We start from the raw sequence: 19,821 nt of genomic DNA, 5'->3' as shown, positions 1-19,821 counted from the left end.
TATATATGTATATATATATATACATGTATATATACATATATATATGTATGTAGGTATATGTGTAGGTATATGTATATATAGGTATAGGTATATATATATATATATATATATATATATATATATACTACGTGAAATATGTATATTTCATGTGCTACGTGAAATAAGTCAGCCAGAGAAAGACAAATATTATATGATTTCACTCATATGTGGAATTTAAGAAATATAACAGATAATCACAGGGGAAGGGAAGAAAAAAGAAGATAAAAACAGAGAGGGAGGCAAACTGTGAGAGACTCTTAAGTACAGAGAACAAATTGAGGGTTGCTGGAGGGGGGATGGGCTAACTGGGCGAGGGACATTAAGGGGGACACTTGTTGGGATGAGCACTGGGGGTTATATGTAAGTGATGAATCACTAAATTCGATTCCTGAAATCATCATTACATTACATGTCAACTAAAAAAGAAAAAAAAAAAGGGATTTATGCGCACCGAGAAAAGAAGGCTGTGGTCCCCAGATGCCTACAGCCGTTTACCGCAATCCACTACGCGATGTCAAGGCTTCCTCGCCTTTGGTCCTCTTGCCTAGGTATCCTCAGCCTAGGAGTATCCTATTCTCTGCAGGGTGGTTAGCTGCTTTGTGGCCTTTGGGTCTCAGTTTCCAAGTCACCTCTTCAAAGAGAGACTTTCCCTGGGGCACCTGGCAGGTTCAGTCAGTTAAGCGTCAGACTCTTGGTTTTGGCTCAGGTCCTAATCTCACGGTTCGTGGGTTTGAGCCCCGCATCGGGCTCTGTGCTGATGGTGTGGAGCCTGCTTGGGATTCTCTCCCTCTCCTTCCCTCTGCCCCTCCCTGCTCGTTCTCACTCTCTCCCTCTCAAAATAAATCAATAAACATTTAAAGAGAGAGAGAGAGAGAGAGGGAGACTTTTCCTGATCACTCATTTTTCTGTCACAGACTTCTTTTCCTTCCTAGCACCTCTCTCAATTTAGAATATTTATTTTCTTTCCTTAGTGTCTGTATGCTCATGTAAACAGTGAGCTCCATGAAGACCTACCTGTGTCTTTTTTTAAGATTTTATTTTAGTATTTTTAGAAATGTTTTATTTATTTTGAGAGAGAGAGAACAGAGCACACACATACGGGAGGAGCAGAGAGGGAGAGAGGGAGAGAGGAACTCCTAAGCAGAGCCTGACGTGGGGTTTGATCTCATGAACTGTGAGATCATGACCCGAGCCGAAACCAAAGAGGTGAATACTTAACTGACTGAGCCACTCAGGCGCCCCTAAAGATTTTATTTTCAAATAGTCTCTACACCCAGTGTGGGGCTCAAACTCACAACCCTGAGATCAAGAGTCACTCCACCGAGCCAGCCCAGGCGCTCCAAGTTAAGTAAATCTAAATGACATTCTTTGCCTGTGTTACTTTGTTACAAACTAGGAGAATGTCACAGACGGTATATCTTTTTTTTTATTTTTCAAGTTTATTTATTTATTTTGAGAGAGACAGAAACAGCATGAGTGGGGAGGGGCAGAGAGAGAGAGGAAGGGAGGGAATCCCAAGCAGGCTCTGCACTGTCAGCACAGAGTCTGATGCGGGGCTCGAACCCACAAAACTGTGAGATCATGACCTGAAACTGACAGTCGGGCAACACTCAACCGGCTGAGCCACCCAGGCACCCTGATGGTATATCTTGCTTTCAGAAAAACATAGGTTTCCTGACACGTTCCTTTAAACAGAGAATGGGCTAGAATATAGAAGCATTTTTATTTGACTGAACAATCAACCAAAGAATTGATTCTCTAATTAGCTAGCTGGGGAGGCTGGTTTAACAGGGCCGTTTTGGGTCATGGCCTGTAGGATACCCAGTGGCTTAGAAAAAGTCATCCACATGGGGGCAGCAGAGAGCACTGGTAAAGAACCCCAGGGATTTCTGAAACCTGCTGAAAATTCTAGTCCATAAGTACTGGGTAACATCGATAGCGCACTTACCATGGGCTAGGTCCTATGCTAACAGTTCATATATATTAACTTAATAGAATCACTAAAACAGTGACCTATGGGGTGGATGTTATATTTGCCCTTTTACAGAAGCTCAGAGAAGCGAAGGAACTTGCCCAAAGTCGTTATCAGTGAGTCCGAGCAGGGGAACGAGCAAAGGGAACAGGTTAAGGAGATTTTTACACAGGTCACTAGGATTCATGACTGATTGCGGTCCCATTCAGAAGCCAGGAGATACTGGAGTTCTAGCTAAGGGCTTATAGTTAGGTTTGAAGTTCAAATGAAACTAGGAGCTAACAAGATGTCTGGCTGAAAAAGAATAACATGAACAGATTACAGTTAACAGACCCAAGAACTAGAGAGAACTGTCAGGTCCACAAGTCGCTGAAGGGCCAACATTCAAGAGTAAAGCCCAGGCAGGGACACAGGAATCAGAGTGGTCCCGGAAGAGTCAAGAGGGTTTTTTTTTTTTAATGTTTATTCATTTTTGAGAGAGAGAGAGAGAGAGACAGAGACAGTGAGTGCATGCGCATTACGGGGCAGAGAGAGAGGGAGACACAGAATCGGAAGCAGGCTCCAGGCTCTGAGCCGTCAGCACAGAGCCCAGTGTGGGGCTCGATCCCATGAACCATGAGATCATGACCTAAGCTGAAGTCTGACGCTTAACTGAGTGAGCTGCCCAGGCACCCCAGAATTTTGTTTTGTTTTGAAGTTTATTTATTTTGAGAGAGAGCACGGGCAGGGGAGGGACACAGAGAGAGGGAGAGACAGAATCCCAAGAAGGTTCCGCACTGTCAGCACAGGGCCCAAAGGGGGGCTCAGTCTCAGGACTGCCCGAGTTCATGACCTGAGCTGAAACCAAGAGTCGGATGCTTAACTGACGGAGCCACCCAGGTGCCCCAATTTCCCCAAATTTCTAGTGGAAGCAAGGAGGGAGTAGAAAGGGATCATAAGACAAGGGACGAAGTTGTTGCTTTCACTGTAGAGATGACGGAGAGGTTAAGCCAAGGGGGAAATGGTTTAGCTATGGCTAACACAAAACCTTAATGTGTTCGAAGCACTTTTTCAGGTGACAGGTGTGACAGTGCCCATTTCCACACGGGTCTCTCTGCTTTAGCTCGTGTTTTTACAGCTCATCTCAGGAAATCTGCTCAGCTCTGATGTGGCCATTACGATCTCTTCAACACCTATTACATCTCAAGGCTTCATGTCGAGACAGTGAACTTCCAAGGCTCCCCAAACAAAACATTCCTACAGATGCAGCCACCAATGGATTGACTTAGCTTAGGGACAGCCGGCCAGGCCCTGGGATTTGTAAAGCTCAGTTGCTAAGTTGAAGGGGAGCCCCAGCCCTCCCTTTCGTGTTCCATTCTGAGCTTAGAGGCACTGTGGTTTCTCCCCCGTACGCTTCAATGGGCACACTGGACACCACACTATTGGAGAAGGCCGTCCTCAGCATGCCATTTCCTCTCCGCTCCTCTCAATGCGGTTGCACTAAGTTTGGAGAGGACGGGTGGGCTCATGGAGAGGAATTACTGCCATGACGTCCACATCGCCAGCATGTCAAGCCACTTTCAGGATGTGGGTATGGAGAGAACGTGAGGTTAGTTTTAGTAGTAGACCTGTTTTTCTTTTGGGGGGACTTACGTATTTGGGGGCACCCCCCCCCGACATCACAGCTACCTATGTCCTGATGAGTCTTCCTCGAGGGAAAGCGAGGGAGCAATCTATGAAGAAAATGAGGTGAGAGAGGAGGCTGTTAACAAAGGAGGAGTTCCCATGGGCTCAAGGGGGAAATGAGTGGGGTAGAAATTTTTGGCTTTTTCTAAGGGAGACCTCTTCCCTTCGACCTTCTTTTTTTGATAATGTTTATTTTATTTCTGAGAGAGAGAGAGAGAGAGAGACAGAGCATGAGGGGGAGAGGAAAAGAGAGAGAGGGAGACACAGGACTGAAGCAGGCTCCAGGCTCTGAACTGTCAGCACGGAGCCCGACGCGGGGCTCGAATTCACGGACTGCGGAAATCATGACCTGAGCCGAAGTCGGATGCTTAACCGACTGAGCCACCCAGGTGCCCCTCTTCTTATTTTATTTTCTATTTTATTTATTTATTTATTTAATTTTTGAGACAGAGCATGAGCAGGGGAGGGGCAGAGAGAGGGAGACACAGAATCCAAGGCAGGCTCCAGGCCTTGAGCTGTCAGCACAGAGCTCAATGCGGGGCTCGAACTCACATGACTGTGAGATCATGACACGAGCCGAAGTCGGCCGCCCAACTGGCTGAGCCACCCAGGCGCCCCACTCCATTCCTTTCAAACTTTTTTTTTTTTAATTTTTTTTTAACGTTTTATTTACTTTTGAGACAGGGAGAGACAGAGCATGAACAGGGGAGGGTCGGAGAGAGGGAGACACAGAATCTGAAACAGGCTCCAGGCTCTGAGCTGTCAGCACAGAACCCGATGCGGGGCTCGAACTCACGGACCGCGAGATCATGACCTGAGCTGAAGTCGGCGGCTTAACCAACTGAGCCATCCAGGCGCCCCCCTTTCAACCTTCTAAAGTAGAGGCTGTTCATCTTCAGAGGATTGTGCTTTCATCATCTTGCTAAAACCCGTTCCCCCTTGAAGCCTCAGCCCTCCTGCTTTTTGAGGACGCCCAGCGCCTATTCAGTAACCTCTGTCTGCCAACTCCCCTATCGTTCTGGGTGGTTTTAGGAAAATCCACGCGACCTCTAGTTAGTTCTTTTTCTTTTAATGAGTCGTCCCCACCCCCCCTACCCCCCCCCCCCAGTTACTTCTTGACTTGCTCAACTCCAATCTATACTCCTACTTTCCTTATCTTCACCATTTCGGCAACACAGGTTTTTCTTTCTTTCTTCCTTTTTTAAAAGAGAGAATCCACTTCCAATTTTATTTTATTTTATTTTTTAATTTTTTTTTAGCGTTTATTTATTTTTGAGACAGAGAAAGACAGAGCATGAACGGGGGAGGGTCAGAGAGAGGGAGACACAGAATCTGAAACAGGCTCCAGGCTCTGAGCTGTCAGCACAGAGCCCGATGCGGGGCTTGAACTCACGGACCGCGAGATCATGACCTGAGCCGAGGTCGGCCGCTTAACCGACTGAGCCACCCAGGCGCCCCCCAATTTTATTTTTTAAGTAACCCCGACACCCACTGTGGGGCTTGAACTCACAACCCTAAGACTCTTGAGTCGCATGCTCTACCCACTGAGCCAGCCAGGTGCCCCAACACGGGTTTTTTCTGGAGGGCAGCTTCAGGGCCACGGCAAGGAACGGGAGAGGCAGCAATGCTGAGTGTGGAAACACGGGTGGTGTCAGAACCAGATTCTGAGATGGGGCTAGCAGCCATGATGCATAAGGGTGGAAAGCAAAGGGATCAGATTCCACATATCTGGGGGAAGGTTCATGATCTGCATGTGACCTCTGTGCCAAGCTTCCAGAAAAAGTAGGTCTGGAACTAAAAGCACGTTTCCTGTTAGGTGCCTTTCCGAGGACATCTGACACTTTTAACAACTGTGATCCTCTTGAAACACTCACTCTCTTCCCTCAGATTCTATACCACTTATCACCCCATTTCTACTCTTTCTCATCGGCTGTTCCTCTTCAAAGATTCTCCGAGGGCTCTTTTTCTACTTGGACTTTAAAAAAAATTTCTTTTTTGGGGCGCCTGGGTGGCGCAGTCGGTTAAGCGTCCGACTTCAGCCAGGTCACAATCTCGCGGTCCGTGAGTTCGAGCCCCGTGTCAGGCTCTGGGCTGATGGCTCAGAGCCTGGAGCCTGTTTCCGATTCTGTGTCTCCCTCTCTCTCTGCCCCTCCCCCGTTCATGCTCTGTCTCTCTCTGTCCCAAAAATAAATAAACGTTGAAAAAAAAAAAAAATTAAAAAAAAAAAATTTCTTTTTTAATGTTTATTTTTGAGAGAGAGCAAGCAGAGAAGGGAGACAGAGAGAGAGAGAGAGAGAGAGAGAGAGACAGAATCGGAAGCAGGCTCCAGGCTCTGAGCCGGCAGCACAGAGCCCGATGTGGGGCTCGAACCCACAAACCGTGAGATCATGACCCGAGCTGAAGTCAGACGCTCAACCAACTGAGCCATCCAGTGCCCCTCTACCTGTACCTTAAATGTTGGAATTCTCCCCAAAGCACTCTCCTTAGCCCTCTGCTGTTCTCTGGAGTTTACCCAAATCTATAGCTTCAACTGCCACTGAAATGTTCGTAATTCCGAATTTCTGACCTATATATCACTAAAGTTTAAAAAAAAAAAAAAAAGTAGTTTTCTGTAAAGACCACATATGTACATAGGAAAACAAATTCAAACAGTAAAGACGGATCTAAAATAAAAAGTATAAATTCCACCCTGCTCAGGCCCACACTCTTCATGGTCAATTTTTGAATGCCTGTGTAAATGTGCTGTGTGGATTCTTCTGGCATTGCTTTTTTTCCCCCAGGTAGTAATTTCCATTTAATCTACTTCTACTATTAGATCTGTATATTCAATCGCCATTGGTAGTTCTGGCCATCCCACAGGCAGCGAAAACTCCTTCCTTTTCTTTGGAATTCAGCCTCGGGCTACACTCGACTGCCAGCCCCCCCCCCCTTTTTTTTTTTTTTACAGACGACACCGTGAGAAAACGGTCTACACTGTCCCTTTCCAGTCGCTCAATTCAACTTATTCTGGTTCCTATCCCACCGCATCTCTGGAACAAGGTGCTTCAAAATTACTAAAGGCAATTTTGCAATACCCACTGGTCACATTTTAGTCCACGTTTACCTAATCTCTTACGTTTATCACTTTGACCAGGTTCCCTGATACTTCTCTCCTGGATTCCTTCTTCCCCTCGTCTGCCCCTTCTCAACGCCCCCCTTTCCTGTTCTCTTCCCTCATCTCATTTTTCAGACGCAGACATCCCTCTCCAGGCCGTCTTATCCACTTCCCCGGCTTCAACAACTATCGACCTTCACACGCTCGCTCGCGCGCACGCACACCTCACACTTTTCTGTCGGGCTTCCAATCCACGTTACCGAATATTCAATTGTCTGATAGGCATCCCACAGGCACCGAAAACTCATTCTCTCCCCCAAAACAAAACACAAAATGGCATCACTTTCCCCCAGTTGTCCAAGTCAGAGCACTGGGAAATAACCTCGGCCTCATCCCCATCTCCGATCTAGTTTTCTCCGCCTGCAGTCGCCCTTCTCTAGGGCGGACCACCCCCGTCTCCTGCCTGGGTAAAAAACTTCCCAACTGGTCTCCTTGCCTCTAACTTCGTTCCCTCCTATCCATTCTCCCTACTGCAACCAGCGATCTTTAAAAAATGCAAACACAATTGTTCCCTTCTCGGCCAAGGCTCTTCGAATAAAATCACGGCCCTTCGGATAAAATCAACTAATTTACAAGGCCTTGCGCAATCGGCCCCTCCCATTCTCACAGGCCTCCTCTGTTACCTCTCCTTTAACCCACAGGCTGCTGACAGCTCCAGAACGTATCCGGCCCCCCCAGCCCCAAGTCCCACCAGTCCAAGGTTCGGCTCTGGCGACACTTCCTTCAGGAAGCGGGCGCTTAAAAGGCAAATGCTCAAAGAATGAAATCCGAGGGGGCATCCGAGCAGCGCTCTCGGCTCCGGACTGCGGTTTACGGAAAGTCCGGATTTACCGGAAGTTCAGGGCAAAGGTCAAATCCCGATCGTGAACCTTTCCCGAAGTTCGCGGGGCAGTCCGACCCTTGCTAGATTCCGCCCTTATGAGTCATGGCTGCTAGTCCCAGTCTTTCGATGGGTCTTGAAGTCGACACCGGCCGGCTCCGGCGCCGCCAACGTCCTCACACTCGAGGACGCAACCCGCACTCCCTCCTCGTGACGGCCCCGAAGCCGCCGTCGGGAAGAACTTGCGTTGCCCGCTTGCCCCAAAGCAAGATGGCTGCCAGTCTCTAGTCTCTCGACCCAAAGTGAAGCTATCCACGCCCCGGTTAATGCCGCTGCCAGGCTGCCCACACCTAGCATGGCCACCCCGGCTCATGCCTCACTATGGTCTCGAAGCCGCCGCTAACCGGCCAGGTTCCGGGAGGCGCTGCTCCGGACGCGGCCGCCCCCCCCGCCTCCCCCGCGCCCGCGGCGGCGGCGGCGGCGGCGGCGGCGGCCGGAGCCCGGATGCGGCGGCGTGCGACGGCTCGGGAGGGCGGCGCGGATGGATCCAACATGGCGGCGCCGAGCCTGAGCCGAGAGTGAGGCGGCGGGGCGGCGGGGTGGGGAGGGGGAGGCGAGCGGGACGGGGCGGGGCCGGGCGGGGCCGCGGAGGGCTAGGGGAAGGAAAGTGGAGGGGGAGGCGGAGGCGACGTCCAGCCCGAGAACCTCGAGAGAGGGAGGTGACGGGACGCTGCGAGGTGGGGGAGGGGAGCGGCCGAGGGGGCGTGCGGGGGAGGTGGCAACTGTGGGAGAGAGCAGGGGCGAGGCGGGGGATTGGGCGCGGGGAGGGGCGTAAACAAGGGCCGGGCCGGGCCGGGCCGGGCCCGGCCGGGGGTGCTGGCGCGGCCGAGGTGGGAGTGAGGCTGCGATCCCGCCGGATCGAGGGCGGTGGGCGCGGGAGGGAGCGGCCGAGGGTGCGGAGGGGAAGAGGCTGGTGGCATGTGGTGGGAGGGACTGGACTCTGGAGAGCGGTCTTGGGAGGGGGTGGGAGAGGGTGAGGAGGGGACTTCAGACGTGTGGGGGGGCGGTTTTGAAAGTGTGAAATTGGAGGTGGGAGGGGGAAGGGCCTAGGGGAGCATTTGGGTGGAAAAGGAGAGCACGGAGATTGGGGGGAATGGAGAGCGTGGCGGTGTGACGAGGTAATGGGGAAAGTGAGAGACTAAGAGGAAAGTTTGGGAGGAAGGGGAATGGGCTGGGAGATAGGACAGTGGAGCTGCACGGGGGATAGAGGTTGGGGGTTTCCCTTTCCCCGTGGAAAGGAAGAGAGAGCAGACTTAAGCAGCCTCAGTTGCAACCAATTCTAATTGCCAGGCCTTTAGCTTTTAGTAGGGTGGGAAGGGCAGAAGGGAATGGTTTGGAGAAATGGGGAATTGGGAGAATTAGGGAATTTGGAGAACGGATGAGGGTTCAAGTGGATTTGCTTTCCCGAGGCTCCCTGACTTACTGCTCCCTTGTTTTTCTGGTTAGGGAAAGAAGGGAGAACGGGGAAGCCGGTGTCACCGCCACCGAAGTGTAGAAGGAGTAAAGGACTTTTCTAGTTTCTAGCAATTAGCAGTGTAAGAATGGGGAAACAGCCATGCTGGTTTGGAGCCCTACATGCCAGGGTGGAGGCTCTGGAAGTCTGAGAAAGGGAACAGAAAACAGGATGGCATCTGGGCAGCCTGGATAATTAAATGATTGCTTTAGTTTCCAGACTTTTTTTTTTTTTTTTTCTGTTTAAGTGCTAAGAGGGAGGGGTCAGCGTTCACATATAGGAAAGGTTCCCTGGTGAAATGTAGATGTATCAGGAAGCCGGGCCTCAGTGGATATTTTGTTTTCGCTGTGTGTAAAGGGAAAGGGTGAAGACAGAATTTGGAGGCTAGCTCTGGTCTGATAAGCTAAGGGATAGAAAGTGCCTTCTTTGGCTGTAATCATTTCCCTGTCTCCAGTTCTCCCTAAAGTTGAAAGTCAGTGTTAAAATGTAACAAAAATGTAACGAAATACGTGGGTCTCATAAGGCATTGAGGAGTCAGGTGAGAAGGTATCAGAGGATGATTGGTTTTCCCGCAAGTTGTTGAATTTGGGACCTTTCTTGCCATGAGCCACCCAGGCTGGAAATTCTGGGAGTTGGTATTGTTTCCTGAATTGGCCAGTAGAGCGTTAGGGAGGCCTGGGGACTTGGTTGGGAGTGAGTTCTCCCCTTTAGCTCACCGTGGATCATTTTAATCGAAATGGCTTTAGGTGTGTCTGTGTATTTTTGGAACTGGGACTGACTAATTCTTTGGGCCTTTGATGTTTCAAAATCAGGCTTGAAAATTGACTCTTTCCCCCTCATTTGTTTTTGTTTTGCTGCTGGCTTCCAACCTTGTGCTAGGAAGAGACCTGGGAAATTAAGTTTCTTGCAAAGGTAAGTCTGGAACTTTTTATGTTGTTGTTGTTGTTGTTGTTGTTGTTGTTGTTTTGAACAATGGAAGGGGATGGGAATGGCAAGAGAAATGCATTGGGGTTGAGCCCAGTAAGGGGTTCGAGGCCAGGGAACGTGTGTTTTCACCTACCCAGCTGAGTGCATAAGACCTGTTGCAGTCACTGTGTCTCTGGGTAACTGGAAATTGGTAGGAGGAAAAGGAGAGCAGAAATCAGGTGTTTGGGGGCAAGCCCCCAGCTTTGGTTTGTCATTATCTAGTCTTCTTGGTGAGCTCTGAGAGACACATTTTTTTTTTTTTTAACATACAGAACTAGTACTCTAGTACAGTGTCTCTGCATGTTACTCTTGGAGGGCTGCTGAGGCACCTCACCTTTGTCTTTTCGTTGTTCAGGGTTCCTGGAATCTTCCTTTTGAAAACATACTGTGTAATTCTGACTTCCAGATATTTGGTTACATTTTCCCTATCCCCCCAGCAGGAAAACTCTTTCTGCACTCTTCAGGCTTCTCCATGCTGTTTTCATTCCAACTTTCAAGACCTCACTCTTTTAGTTCTTCCACATGACTTTCGTCCCTCAGGGCTTCGGCGAGAGTCAAATACCTCTAGCTCTACGAAAATACAGATGGCATCCTTGTTGCGATGGTACCAGAGTTGCGTCTTCCTTTCGAGAGATCATTCTTTTTTGTTTCCTCCACGTGACTGTCCTCTAAGGGCTTCTGAGAGAGCCAAGTACCTCAAAAAATACGGATGTCATTCCTGGTTGGGATGAGACTAGAGTTTGCCTGGAAGTGGAAACCAGATAGACAATTCTGTAGGTATATAGGCACGGTCTGTTGGCCTTGGGCTGGCTTGGGCCTCCCTAAAGAAAACAAACTAGCAAAAAACTACAGCTCCAGGAAACGCGGCAGTTCCTCGGAATAAAGAATTATTCTTGGGGAACTGTAGCGGGGGGACCCCTGTTAGGTTCTCCAGTGGACTCAAAGCAGCCCGCGGGATCAGGACTCTCGTTGAGCGGAGTGTTTGGTCTGTTTCTTGTTATCTGGCAATATTTCAGATACCGGGACTCAGAAGGTCTCTTAATTCTGTTGTTTAGAGGGGGTACGTTCTCCTCACGACTCTGATATCTCTAGGATCTCTGTATAATTTAAGCTGTGTTCCCAAGCTTCACTGCCACAGAAAGCCGAGTATATTTTGGTTTAAGAGGAAGTTGGGCATGTTCTTTCAGCACTGAAGTTAGATCGATTCTTGGAACCCCATCTGGATTGCTAACTGAGTGAACTCACCATCCCAGATGATAATTAAGTGGGGTGGGGGGGCTGCGTATTAGCTTGCCCGTCAGCCTCCTGACAGTTCTCTCAAGGACACGGCCTTGGGAAACTCTAGCCTCTTCTACGTTTTGCTTCATAGAATAAGCAGGAGGTCTGATCAGCAGTCAAATAAGGAAGGGTCTGCAACTCTAGGTTCAGGACTTGAAAGGTGGCTGTGAGGCCTAAGGGCAGGATCCTTTTTGTTTGTCTTGCAGAGGATGTCATTTCTCTTATCTTCATAGAGATCCAGATTGAACTGGGTCACATTCGACCTCCTGGGATGGGGCCGAAGAGAGTGTAGGCCCACGGCTTGCTGCTCACCTGAATGGCAGCCGCAGGTGTTAGAGAAGCCAGGGTTGGAGTGGGTGGGACTCCTTCGGGTTCGTTGGACTTACGAGTTTATAGTCTGTGTCTGACCGGCTTTGCTTTTCTTCTGAAATACTGTTCGATGGGTTTGGGTCAGAGGGACCCAATGGCTTCCGTCTCTAGATCTAGGGGGAAGGTGACATACTGTCTCTCTTCTTTGGCCCCTTTGTGTCACGGTCCATCGAGAACAGGGTTTCTCATCCTCAGCATTATTGACATTTGGGGCTGGATAATTCTTTGTTGTGGGGGCTCTTCTGGGCATTCTGAGATGTTTAGAGACATCCGTGGCCTCTACTCACTGCATGCCACTGGCACAGTCCTTTACCCCTTCCAGTCATAACAGTCTGAAATGTCTCCAGACATCGCCAGATGTCCGGGGGGGGGGGGGGGACAGCGTCCTCCGTGGTTGAGAACCACTGACCTAGAAGCGCTGATAATTCCTGGCACTTTGAATGATCCAGCCTGGGGTCTAGGACTTAAGGTGGCTGTTTCTTCCCTCCTATCTAGGGAGTTAACCCTCAGAGGACTGAGGTCTGTTACAGAATTGCATCCATTGATATATAATAATTAGGACCATAATGCTTTCCTGCATTTTGCCTCATTTTCCAGGGGCGAGGTATGTAGGGACCATATTTCTTCATTTCCGGGGACTTAAAGTCAGAACACTTTGAATTAGGGAGCTCTCTAGCAACCTGCTTTTAGGATTGGTTGAATGTGAAACCTGCCCATCTGCTTTTTCTGAGATCCTCATAATCAGCAGCTGGCCAAGAGGAACAGGTGGGACAGGGAACAGGGAGACGCCTAAGGAGGCTCAGTTTTCTCATGTTGCCTGCTATGAGCAAGGAGTTACTTTCCTTCAGCACCCCCCGCCACCCCGCCCCCATTTGTACCCAGTAAGTACAACAGGTGAGAGGAAGATACAGAGAAAACTACCCTGTAGTTGGGTAGCTGTTTTCCCAGCTGTTCCCATGCTCAGCAGGCGAGTGGGGGGTGGGGGGCATCTGGGCTCTCCTAAGTAGCTGTGAGCCATATTTCTTGTTCGTATATCAAACCCATGTCTGGGGTCTAAGTGAGTGCGGGATAGAGCTCCCCTTTTCTTATGGGTATGAGTCTCTGCTTCCCTTTTAGGTTCTTGAGGAAGGGAGGATTGGGTTCACTTGCTCTGCAGTTTTCTAAGACCCCATCAACTTGGCTCTTTGGAAATGGCTTATTTTATTCTCTCTCTCTTTTAAACTTTATTTATTTTGCGAGAGAGAGCGTACACACACACACACACACTGTGAGCAGGGGAGAGGCAGAGAGAATCCCAAGCAGGTTCCATCCTGTCAGCTCAGAGCCTGACCCGGGGCTTGATCAAACCGTGGGATCATGACCTGACCTGAAGTCCAGAGTCGGACGGTCACTTAACCGACTGAACCACCCTGGCGCGCCTTATTCTCTTTTGTAACTTAGCCTCAGTGTCTCGGTGTATAAAACGGGACCACCAATCTTCTTGCTTAGTAGGGTGCCGTGGTATGGGTAGTTCCACGCAGCGTAGGGGAGGCTACGGCTAGCTAGAGTGTATGCGTGGTAACCAGGCTGTGTGTATCTGTTTTTTGTTTTGTTTTGTCTTTAATTTTTAAATTTATTTTTGAGAGAGAGAGACACAGAGTGCAAGTGGGGGAGAGGTAGAGAGAGAGAAGGAGACACAGAATCCGAAGCAGGCTCCAGGCTCCGAGCTGTCAGCACAGAGCCCGACGTGGGGCTCGACCTCACGAACTGCAAGCTCTTGACCTGAACCGAAGTCAGACGCTCAACCGACTGAGCCACCCAGGCGCCCCTGTGTGGGTTTGTTTCTTAATTGATGCTGCTTTTGATGATCTCTTGGAGACTAAGCTCGGTTCAGTAGGTTGTGAGTACTGTGTACCAACCTCTATGCATTGCTAGGCACTGAGAATATAAAGGTGAATGTGGCTTAGTCCATGTCCACGAGTTGCTTAAGATGGGCTGGGGTGATAAATACACAAATGGGGCTTAAAAGAAATACGCATGATGTTCCACAGGAGCACAGAAGAAGATTACGTATCCCAGCATGGAGGTGTGGAGAATGAACGTGAAGGTGGTGTCTGAGCTGACTTGTAAAGGATGAGTAGGAGTTAGCCATGTGAAAAAGAGGAGTGGTATAGGGGGGTAGGGTCCAGAGAAGGGAGAGGGGCACTCAGGCAATGGCAGTAGCCTGAAGAAAGGGACAGAGAAATGAACTGCCTGCTGTATGTGAGTTATAAACAAACTGATAACGGTCGAGAATCAAAAGTGGGTTATGAGGTTGAAAAGGTAGGCAGGGCCTGATCTCAGAAGGCTTGGTGTGTGGTGTGAGGAGTCTGGAGTGTTCTAGGTAAGGAGGGGGCTGTTAGATAGGTCTTAAGCAGAAAAGTGATGTGGTCAGCTGTGCATTTTATTTTTAAAAATGTGGGGGTTTTTTTAATGTTTTTATTTATTTTTGAGACAGAGCGTGAGCAGAGGAGGGGCAGAGAGAGAGGGAGACACAATCTGAAGCAGGCTCCAGGCTCAGAGCTGTCAGCACAGAGCCTGATGCAGGGCTCGAACTCACGGCCTGTGAGATCATGACCTGAGCTGAAGTTGGATGCTTAACCGACTGAGCCACCCAGGCGCCCCCCAAAAATGTTTTTTTCAATGTTTATGTTTGAGAGAGAGAGAGACAGAGCATGAGTGGGAGAGAGGCAGAGAGAAACAGAGACACAGAATCCAAAGCAGGTTCCAGGCTCTGAGCTGTCCGCATGAGCCTGACACAGGGCTCAAACTCACAGACTGCAAGATCATGACCTGAGCTGAAATCGGACGCTTAACCAACTGAGGCACCCAGGCGCTCCTCAGTTGTGCATTTTAGATAGCGAATTCAGCTGGATATGAGGGACGGACTTAGGTGGGTTAAGATTGGTGGGCAGGGGAGCCCTCGAGAGGCTGTTGCCATAGTCCAAGTGAGGGATCATCAGGACCTGAAGCAGGGCAGTGGCGGTGGAGGTGATTGGAGACATATTTAGAAGTGGCTTCAATAGGAATATATAATGGAACAGGTGATTGGAGCTGTGGTTTGGTGGAACAGTATTGGGTAGCACGTGTGTGTGACAAGTGTGGATGTGGAAGCCTGTGGACTTCAGGCTTGGTCACAGGTCATTGACATTGCCCAGCTTGATGCTGAAACTTGGTGAACCAAACACTGAATTATGGGGGCGCCTGGGGGGCCCAGTCGGGTGAGCGTCTGACTCGATTTTGGCTCAGGTCACGATCACGACTGTGAGATTAAACCCCGCATCAGGCTCTTTGCTGAGCGTGGAGCCTGCTTGGGATTCTCTGTCTCCCTCTCTGCCCCTCTCCTCGTTCTCTCTCTCTCGTGCTCTCTCTCTTCCAAAATAAATAAATATTAAAAAAAAAACCCACAAATGCCAAATTATAGAACGAGTGTCGGCTGCTGTGGGTCATTGCAAGGGGGTGGGGAAATGACAACCACGAGGAAGGAGTAGAAAGGGCATATATCCAAATGGTGCGTGAACATCATTGGTGAGTTCACCTGGCATAGGAGGGTCATGAGCGTGCTCAACGTAGTAATGTTCGTTGATGTAAATCCATGAGTTTGGGTGAACATTATTGGTTAGCCTCCTGTGCAGTTAGGCTTTTGAACTTGGTTGGATTGCAGGAAGTATGAGGATAAGGTTGGGGGAGGGGGTGGCTCTGGGCTGCAGAGGTCAGGGGTGCTTATCTCTTTGAAATCTCTTTCACAATCATCGCCCCAGCAGTTTCGCATGTATTTTCTAATTGGATTCTTAACAAGTCTGAGGAGTAGCTTCTTTCCTTCATGTTTTGTAGATGGGGGACAGTGCGACTTTGAAGTGAGGTGACTTGCCTGAAGTCACACAGCTACACAGCTAGCTTGTTAATGATACAGGCAGAATGAAAACTAGGTCTTATCTAAAGATTTTCAGTTTCCCTACTGTCCGTCTGTAGGTTTGTCTCCTGCAGCTTCCATATTAGTTAAGGGCGAATTCTTGGGGCGCCTGGGTGGCTCAGTGGGTTAAGCATCTGACTTCAGCTCTGGTCACGATCTCACAGTTTGTGAGTTTGAGCCCCGCGTCGGGCTCTGTGCTGACAGCTCAGAGCCTGGAGCCTGTTTCTGATTCTGCGTCTCCCTTTCTCTCTGACCCTCCTTGGCTCACAGTCTGTCTCTCTCTCTCAAAAATAAATAAACATTAAAAAAAAGAAAGTGAATTCTCTACTTTTCTCAGGATTGCCTACCTTTAAGAGGTGAGATGGTTGGGGGTAGGAGGGAGGGCACAAAGGGACCAAAAGCAGTATTTGGGGGGCAGGGGAAGAATCGGGGTAACCTCTAACAGCAATTCCTGCTGAGTCTGCAGCCTGAAGTTGCATATAACACTCTCAGGGAACGCGACCCTGTTTCTCCAGTAGGGTCTGGACTTAAGGTAACAGCTGTTGGATGTGGAGAGCTCTGGGCTTTATTTTGCAATAATCACTTTTTAAAACGTGATAAACCCTCAGTGTTGCCGTGCGCCAGGCACGGCGTTAGGCACTGGGGGTACGGGAGCGAACAAGACCAGTTCTTCCACCGGGTGGCTCACAGGCTCTGTTTCCTCGTCCCTACAGTGTAGCGGGGCCCGCGGCCGCCGAGCGGGGACTCTGGACCGCGCCGCGCACCTGAGCCCCCGGCATGGCGGGCCTGAAGCGGCGGGCCGGCCAGGTGTGGCCCGAAGAACGCGGCGAGCAGGAGCACGGGCTCTATAGCCTGCACCGCATGTTTGACATCGTGGGCGCCCACCTGACACACAGGGACGTGCGCGTCCTTTCCTTCCTCTTTGTCGACGTCATCGATGACCACGAGCGTGGCCTCATCCGAAACGGACGTGACTTCTTGCTGGCGTTGGAGCGCCAGGGCCGCTGTGATGAGAGTAACTTCCGCCAGGTGCTGCAGCTGCTGCGTATCATCACTCGCCACGACCTGCTGCCCTACGTCACCCTCAAGAGGAGACGGGCCGGTGAGGGTGCACGAGGGGCCAGACCGCAGGGCCCGGGGACCAGTCGTGGGGGGCCTGGAGCCGGCAGCACAGGAGCCCGGGTGGGAGGAGGCGATGACTCTGGGGGCTACCTAGGAGGAGTTAGGAGGCCCGTGGGAGGGTTGGACCGGGGGCGGGGGGGTGCATCTTTTCCTGAAGGACCCCCTCCCCTCCTATAGTGTGCCCCGATCTTGTAGACAAGTATCTGGAGGAGACGTCAATTCGCTACGTGACCCCCAGAGCCCTCAGCGATCCAGAACCGAGGCCTCCCCAATCCCCTAAAACAGGTAAGAAGATAGGAACTCCTCTGAATTTTCCTGGCTGGCTCGGTCAGCGGAGCATGCCCTCTTGACCTTGGGGTTGTGAGGTCAAGCCCCATTTTGGGAATAGCGCTCACTTAAAAAAAAGACCCTAAACTCGTCATTTTTCCAGCCTCGCCAGCCTGCATGAAAAGGGCACTGGGTCTCTCTCACCCCCGCTCCCCCCAGCATCTAGCCCTATAAAAATTAGGTGGGGTGTTAATGCTTCACCTGGGTCCTGTGATTGTCCCCACATCGTGCGTCCTCTTTTCAGATCCCCTTTTCAGGTTCCGCAGGCTTTTAGTCTCAGTCTTAAGTGATTCCTTCCTCATTCCAAGAGATCGGTTTGTATTTCTACTTTTCCCCTACTATGTTTTTTCCCCTTTTCCCCTCTGGCCAGTGCCTCCCCACTATCCTGTGGTGTGCTGCCCCACTTCGGGCCCTCAGATGTGTAGCAAGCGGCCAGCTCGAGGGAGAGCCACACTCGGGAGCCAGCGAAAACGCCGGAAGTCAGTAACACCAGATCCCAAGGAAAAGCAGACATGTGGTGAGGAAGTTTAAGGGTTCTGGAGGTGGAGCAGATGGGAGGGGGAAATACAGAGAAGGGCTGAGACCCCGGGCAGTTTATGCTGTTTAGTGCCAGGCTCGCACTGAATGGGTGAATGATTTAGTGGGATTGAACTGCCTCATCTGTGGGGAGAGAATTCCTCTGTCTTTGTGGCAGAGTCCAATTCATGTCTTTCTAGTTAATACGAGATCAAAGGGATGCTGTTACAACATCCTTATTGTAGGATGGACCAAGTTTTGATCGAATACTAAAATGAACTCGTGTGCCTGGGGGCGCCTGGGTGGCTTAGTCGGTTAAGCCTTGGACTTCGGCTCAGGTCATGATCTCAAGGTTCATGGGTTTGAGCCCCGGCGCTGGGCTCTGTGCTGACAGCTTAGAGCCTGGAGCCTGCTTTGAGTTCTGTGTGTGTGTGTGTGTGTGTGTGTGTGTGTGTGTGTGTGTGTGTATATCTCTCTCTCTGCCCCTCCCCCACTCATGCTCTTTGTCTCTCAAAAATAAAAAAAGCATTTAAAAAATATATTAAAAACAAAATGAAAACAACTAAATGAACTTGTGCCTGTTAGGAACATACTGCCTAGAAGCAGGGTGCTCCTTGTGAGGGATGGCAGTGATCTGGTCTGGGCCTGGCCCGTTTAAAGGAAACTCGTGTGTTCAGGCGAGGATTTCAGAGGTGCTTGGGAAAGAACTGGTCCCGGGGGAGAGGTAGGAAAGCTGTCAGGTGACGCTCCCAGCTCTGCTCCTCCGCCGGTCTTCCAGCCTCCCGAGCCCGCTTGTCCGCGCCCCCTCCGCAACCGCTCGTGCGTGTCTTCTCTTCCCCACAGACATCAGACTGCGGGTTCGGGCCGAATACTGCCAGCACGAGACCGCTCTGCAAGGCAACGTGTTCTCGAACAAGCAGGACCCACTGGAGCGGCAGTTTGAGCGCTTCAACCAGGCCAACACCATCCTCAAGTCCCGGGACCTGGGCTCCATCATCTGTGACATCAAGTTCTCCGAGCTCACCTACCTCGACGCCTTCTGGCGCGACTACATCAACGGTTCGCTACTAGAGGCGCTCAAAGGTGTCTTTATCACAGACTCCCTCAAGCAGGCTGTGGGCCACGAAGCCATCAAGCTGCTGGTGAATGTGGACGAGGAGGACTACGAGCTGGGCCGGCAGAAACTCCTGAGGAACTTGATGCTGCAGGCACTGCCCTGACCTTTCCCCTCTCACCTCTCACCTCTCGGGGGACTGCTCCCCCCCCGCCCACCTCTGGAGCTCACATACTGTTCTGGGGTTTGTTCTCTACCCTTCCGACCAATCACACCCCTGCCTTTTTTTTTTTTTTTTTTTTAAAGGAAAAGACAAAGGAAAATGGAAGCGGTGTTCCCCACCCCTCCCTGCACCCACGTGCCTGGGCTTCCCCTCTGTTTCCCTTTCCCACGTCCCCTCCTCCTGATGTGCGTCTACAGCCACCTTGCCACTGAGCCGTAAGACAAACGTAGAGGGAGAAGCAAAGTCTATAGAACATAGTCTTTGTAGGGGATCGAAGTGAACACTGCTTCCGGGTGCATTGCGGGGTCATCAGTACTTCTGGCTTTCTGAGGGCTCTTAAATTTTGTCTGCAAAAACCAAAGGGCTGAGTGAGGGAGCTGTGTGGAAGGTGGGACTCTGAAGCATATTTTGGAAACTAATCACCACCCTCTCCCAAATTATAGAATTTTTAAAAAACAAAGAAGCTGTGGCCCTTTCCACTCTCTGCCGGCCTCTGGTGCTGCTCCTCTCTGCCTCGTTTTCCTCCATTCCATGGCTTGAAACCTCTGCCTGGTGTGGCGCCTTCCTTTTCCCCCTTTGGTCAAACCCTCCGAAAGGGAGTCTGAGGTAAGAGGACTAGGCCAGCCTAGTTCCCTGCTCCCGCACAGGGCGGATGGCAAAGGGGTTGCTGATAAAAATACACTCCCCCTGGAAAGGGGAAGGGGGAGTGTGAGACTTCCCTTCCATGTTCAAGTGAAAATAAATCATGTACCCTGCAGCCCTTTCCCCTTTGCTTTCTTCTGGCTTGGGCGAAGGGCAGTCTAGGTGAAAGCGAAGTCATTCAGTACCCACCCCTCTCTCCTTTTTCCTCCCCCACTCTCTACCCCACTCCC

The 19,821-nt window shown here is 50.5% G+C and overlaps 1 protein-coding gene across 4 annotated transcripts; it reads left to right on the top strand.

Moving 5' to 3' along the window:
* The first annotated feature begins 8,092 nt into the window (after window positions 1-8,092).
* Window positions 8,093-19,706, top strand: DEDD (death effector domain containing). Of its 4 annotated transcripts, none has more exons than XM_045455267.1 (6): window positions 8,093-8,228; window positions 10,043-10,075; window positions 16,421-16,809; window positions 17,007-17,114; window positions 17,527-17,673; window positions 18,516-19,706. In XM_045455267.1, the coding sequence occupies exons 3-6, from the start codon at window positions 16,485-16,487 to the stop codon at window positions 18,890-18,892; spliced, it is 957 nt and encodes a 318-aa protein (XP_045311223.1). In that variant the 5' UTR covers window positions 8,093-8,228; window positions 10,043-10,075; window positions 16,421-16,484; the 3' UTR covers window positions 18,893-19,706. The 4 variants fall into 4 exon arrangements, with proteins under 4 accessions (XP_045311223.1, XP_045311224.1, XP_045311226.1 ...); XM_045455268.1 differs by lacking the exon at window positions 8,093-8,228 and adding an exon at window positions 8,285-8,387; XM_045455270.1 differs by lacking the exon at window positions 8,093-8,228 and adding an exon at window positions 8,453-8,540.
* The last annotated feature ends 115 nt before the right edge of the window (window positions 19,707-19,821 follow it).

The sequence above is a fragment of the Leopardus geoffroyi genome, chromosome C3, assembly GCF_018350155.1.
Source record: "Leopardus geoffroyi isolate Oge1 chromosome C3, O.geoffroyi_Oge1_pat1.0, whole genome shotgun sequence".
Taxonomy (NCBI): Eukaryota; Metazoa; Chordata; class Mammalia; order Carnivora; family Felidae; genus Leopardus; species Leopardus geoffroyi.
This window is presented reverse-complemented; position numbering and strand designations above follow the sequence as displayed.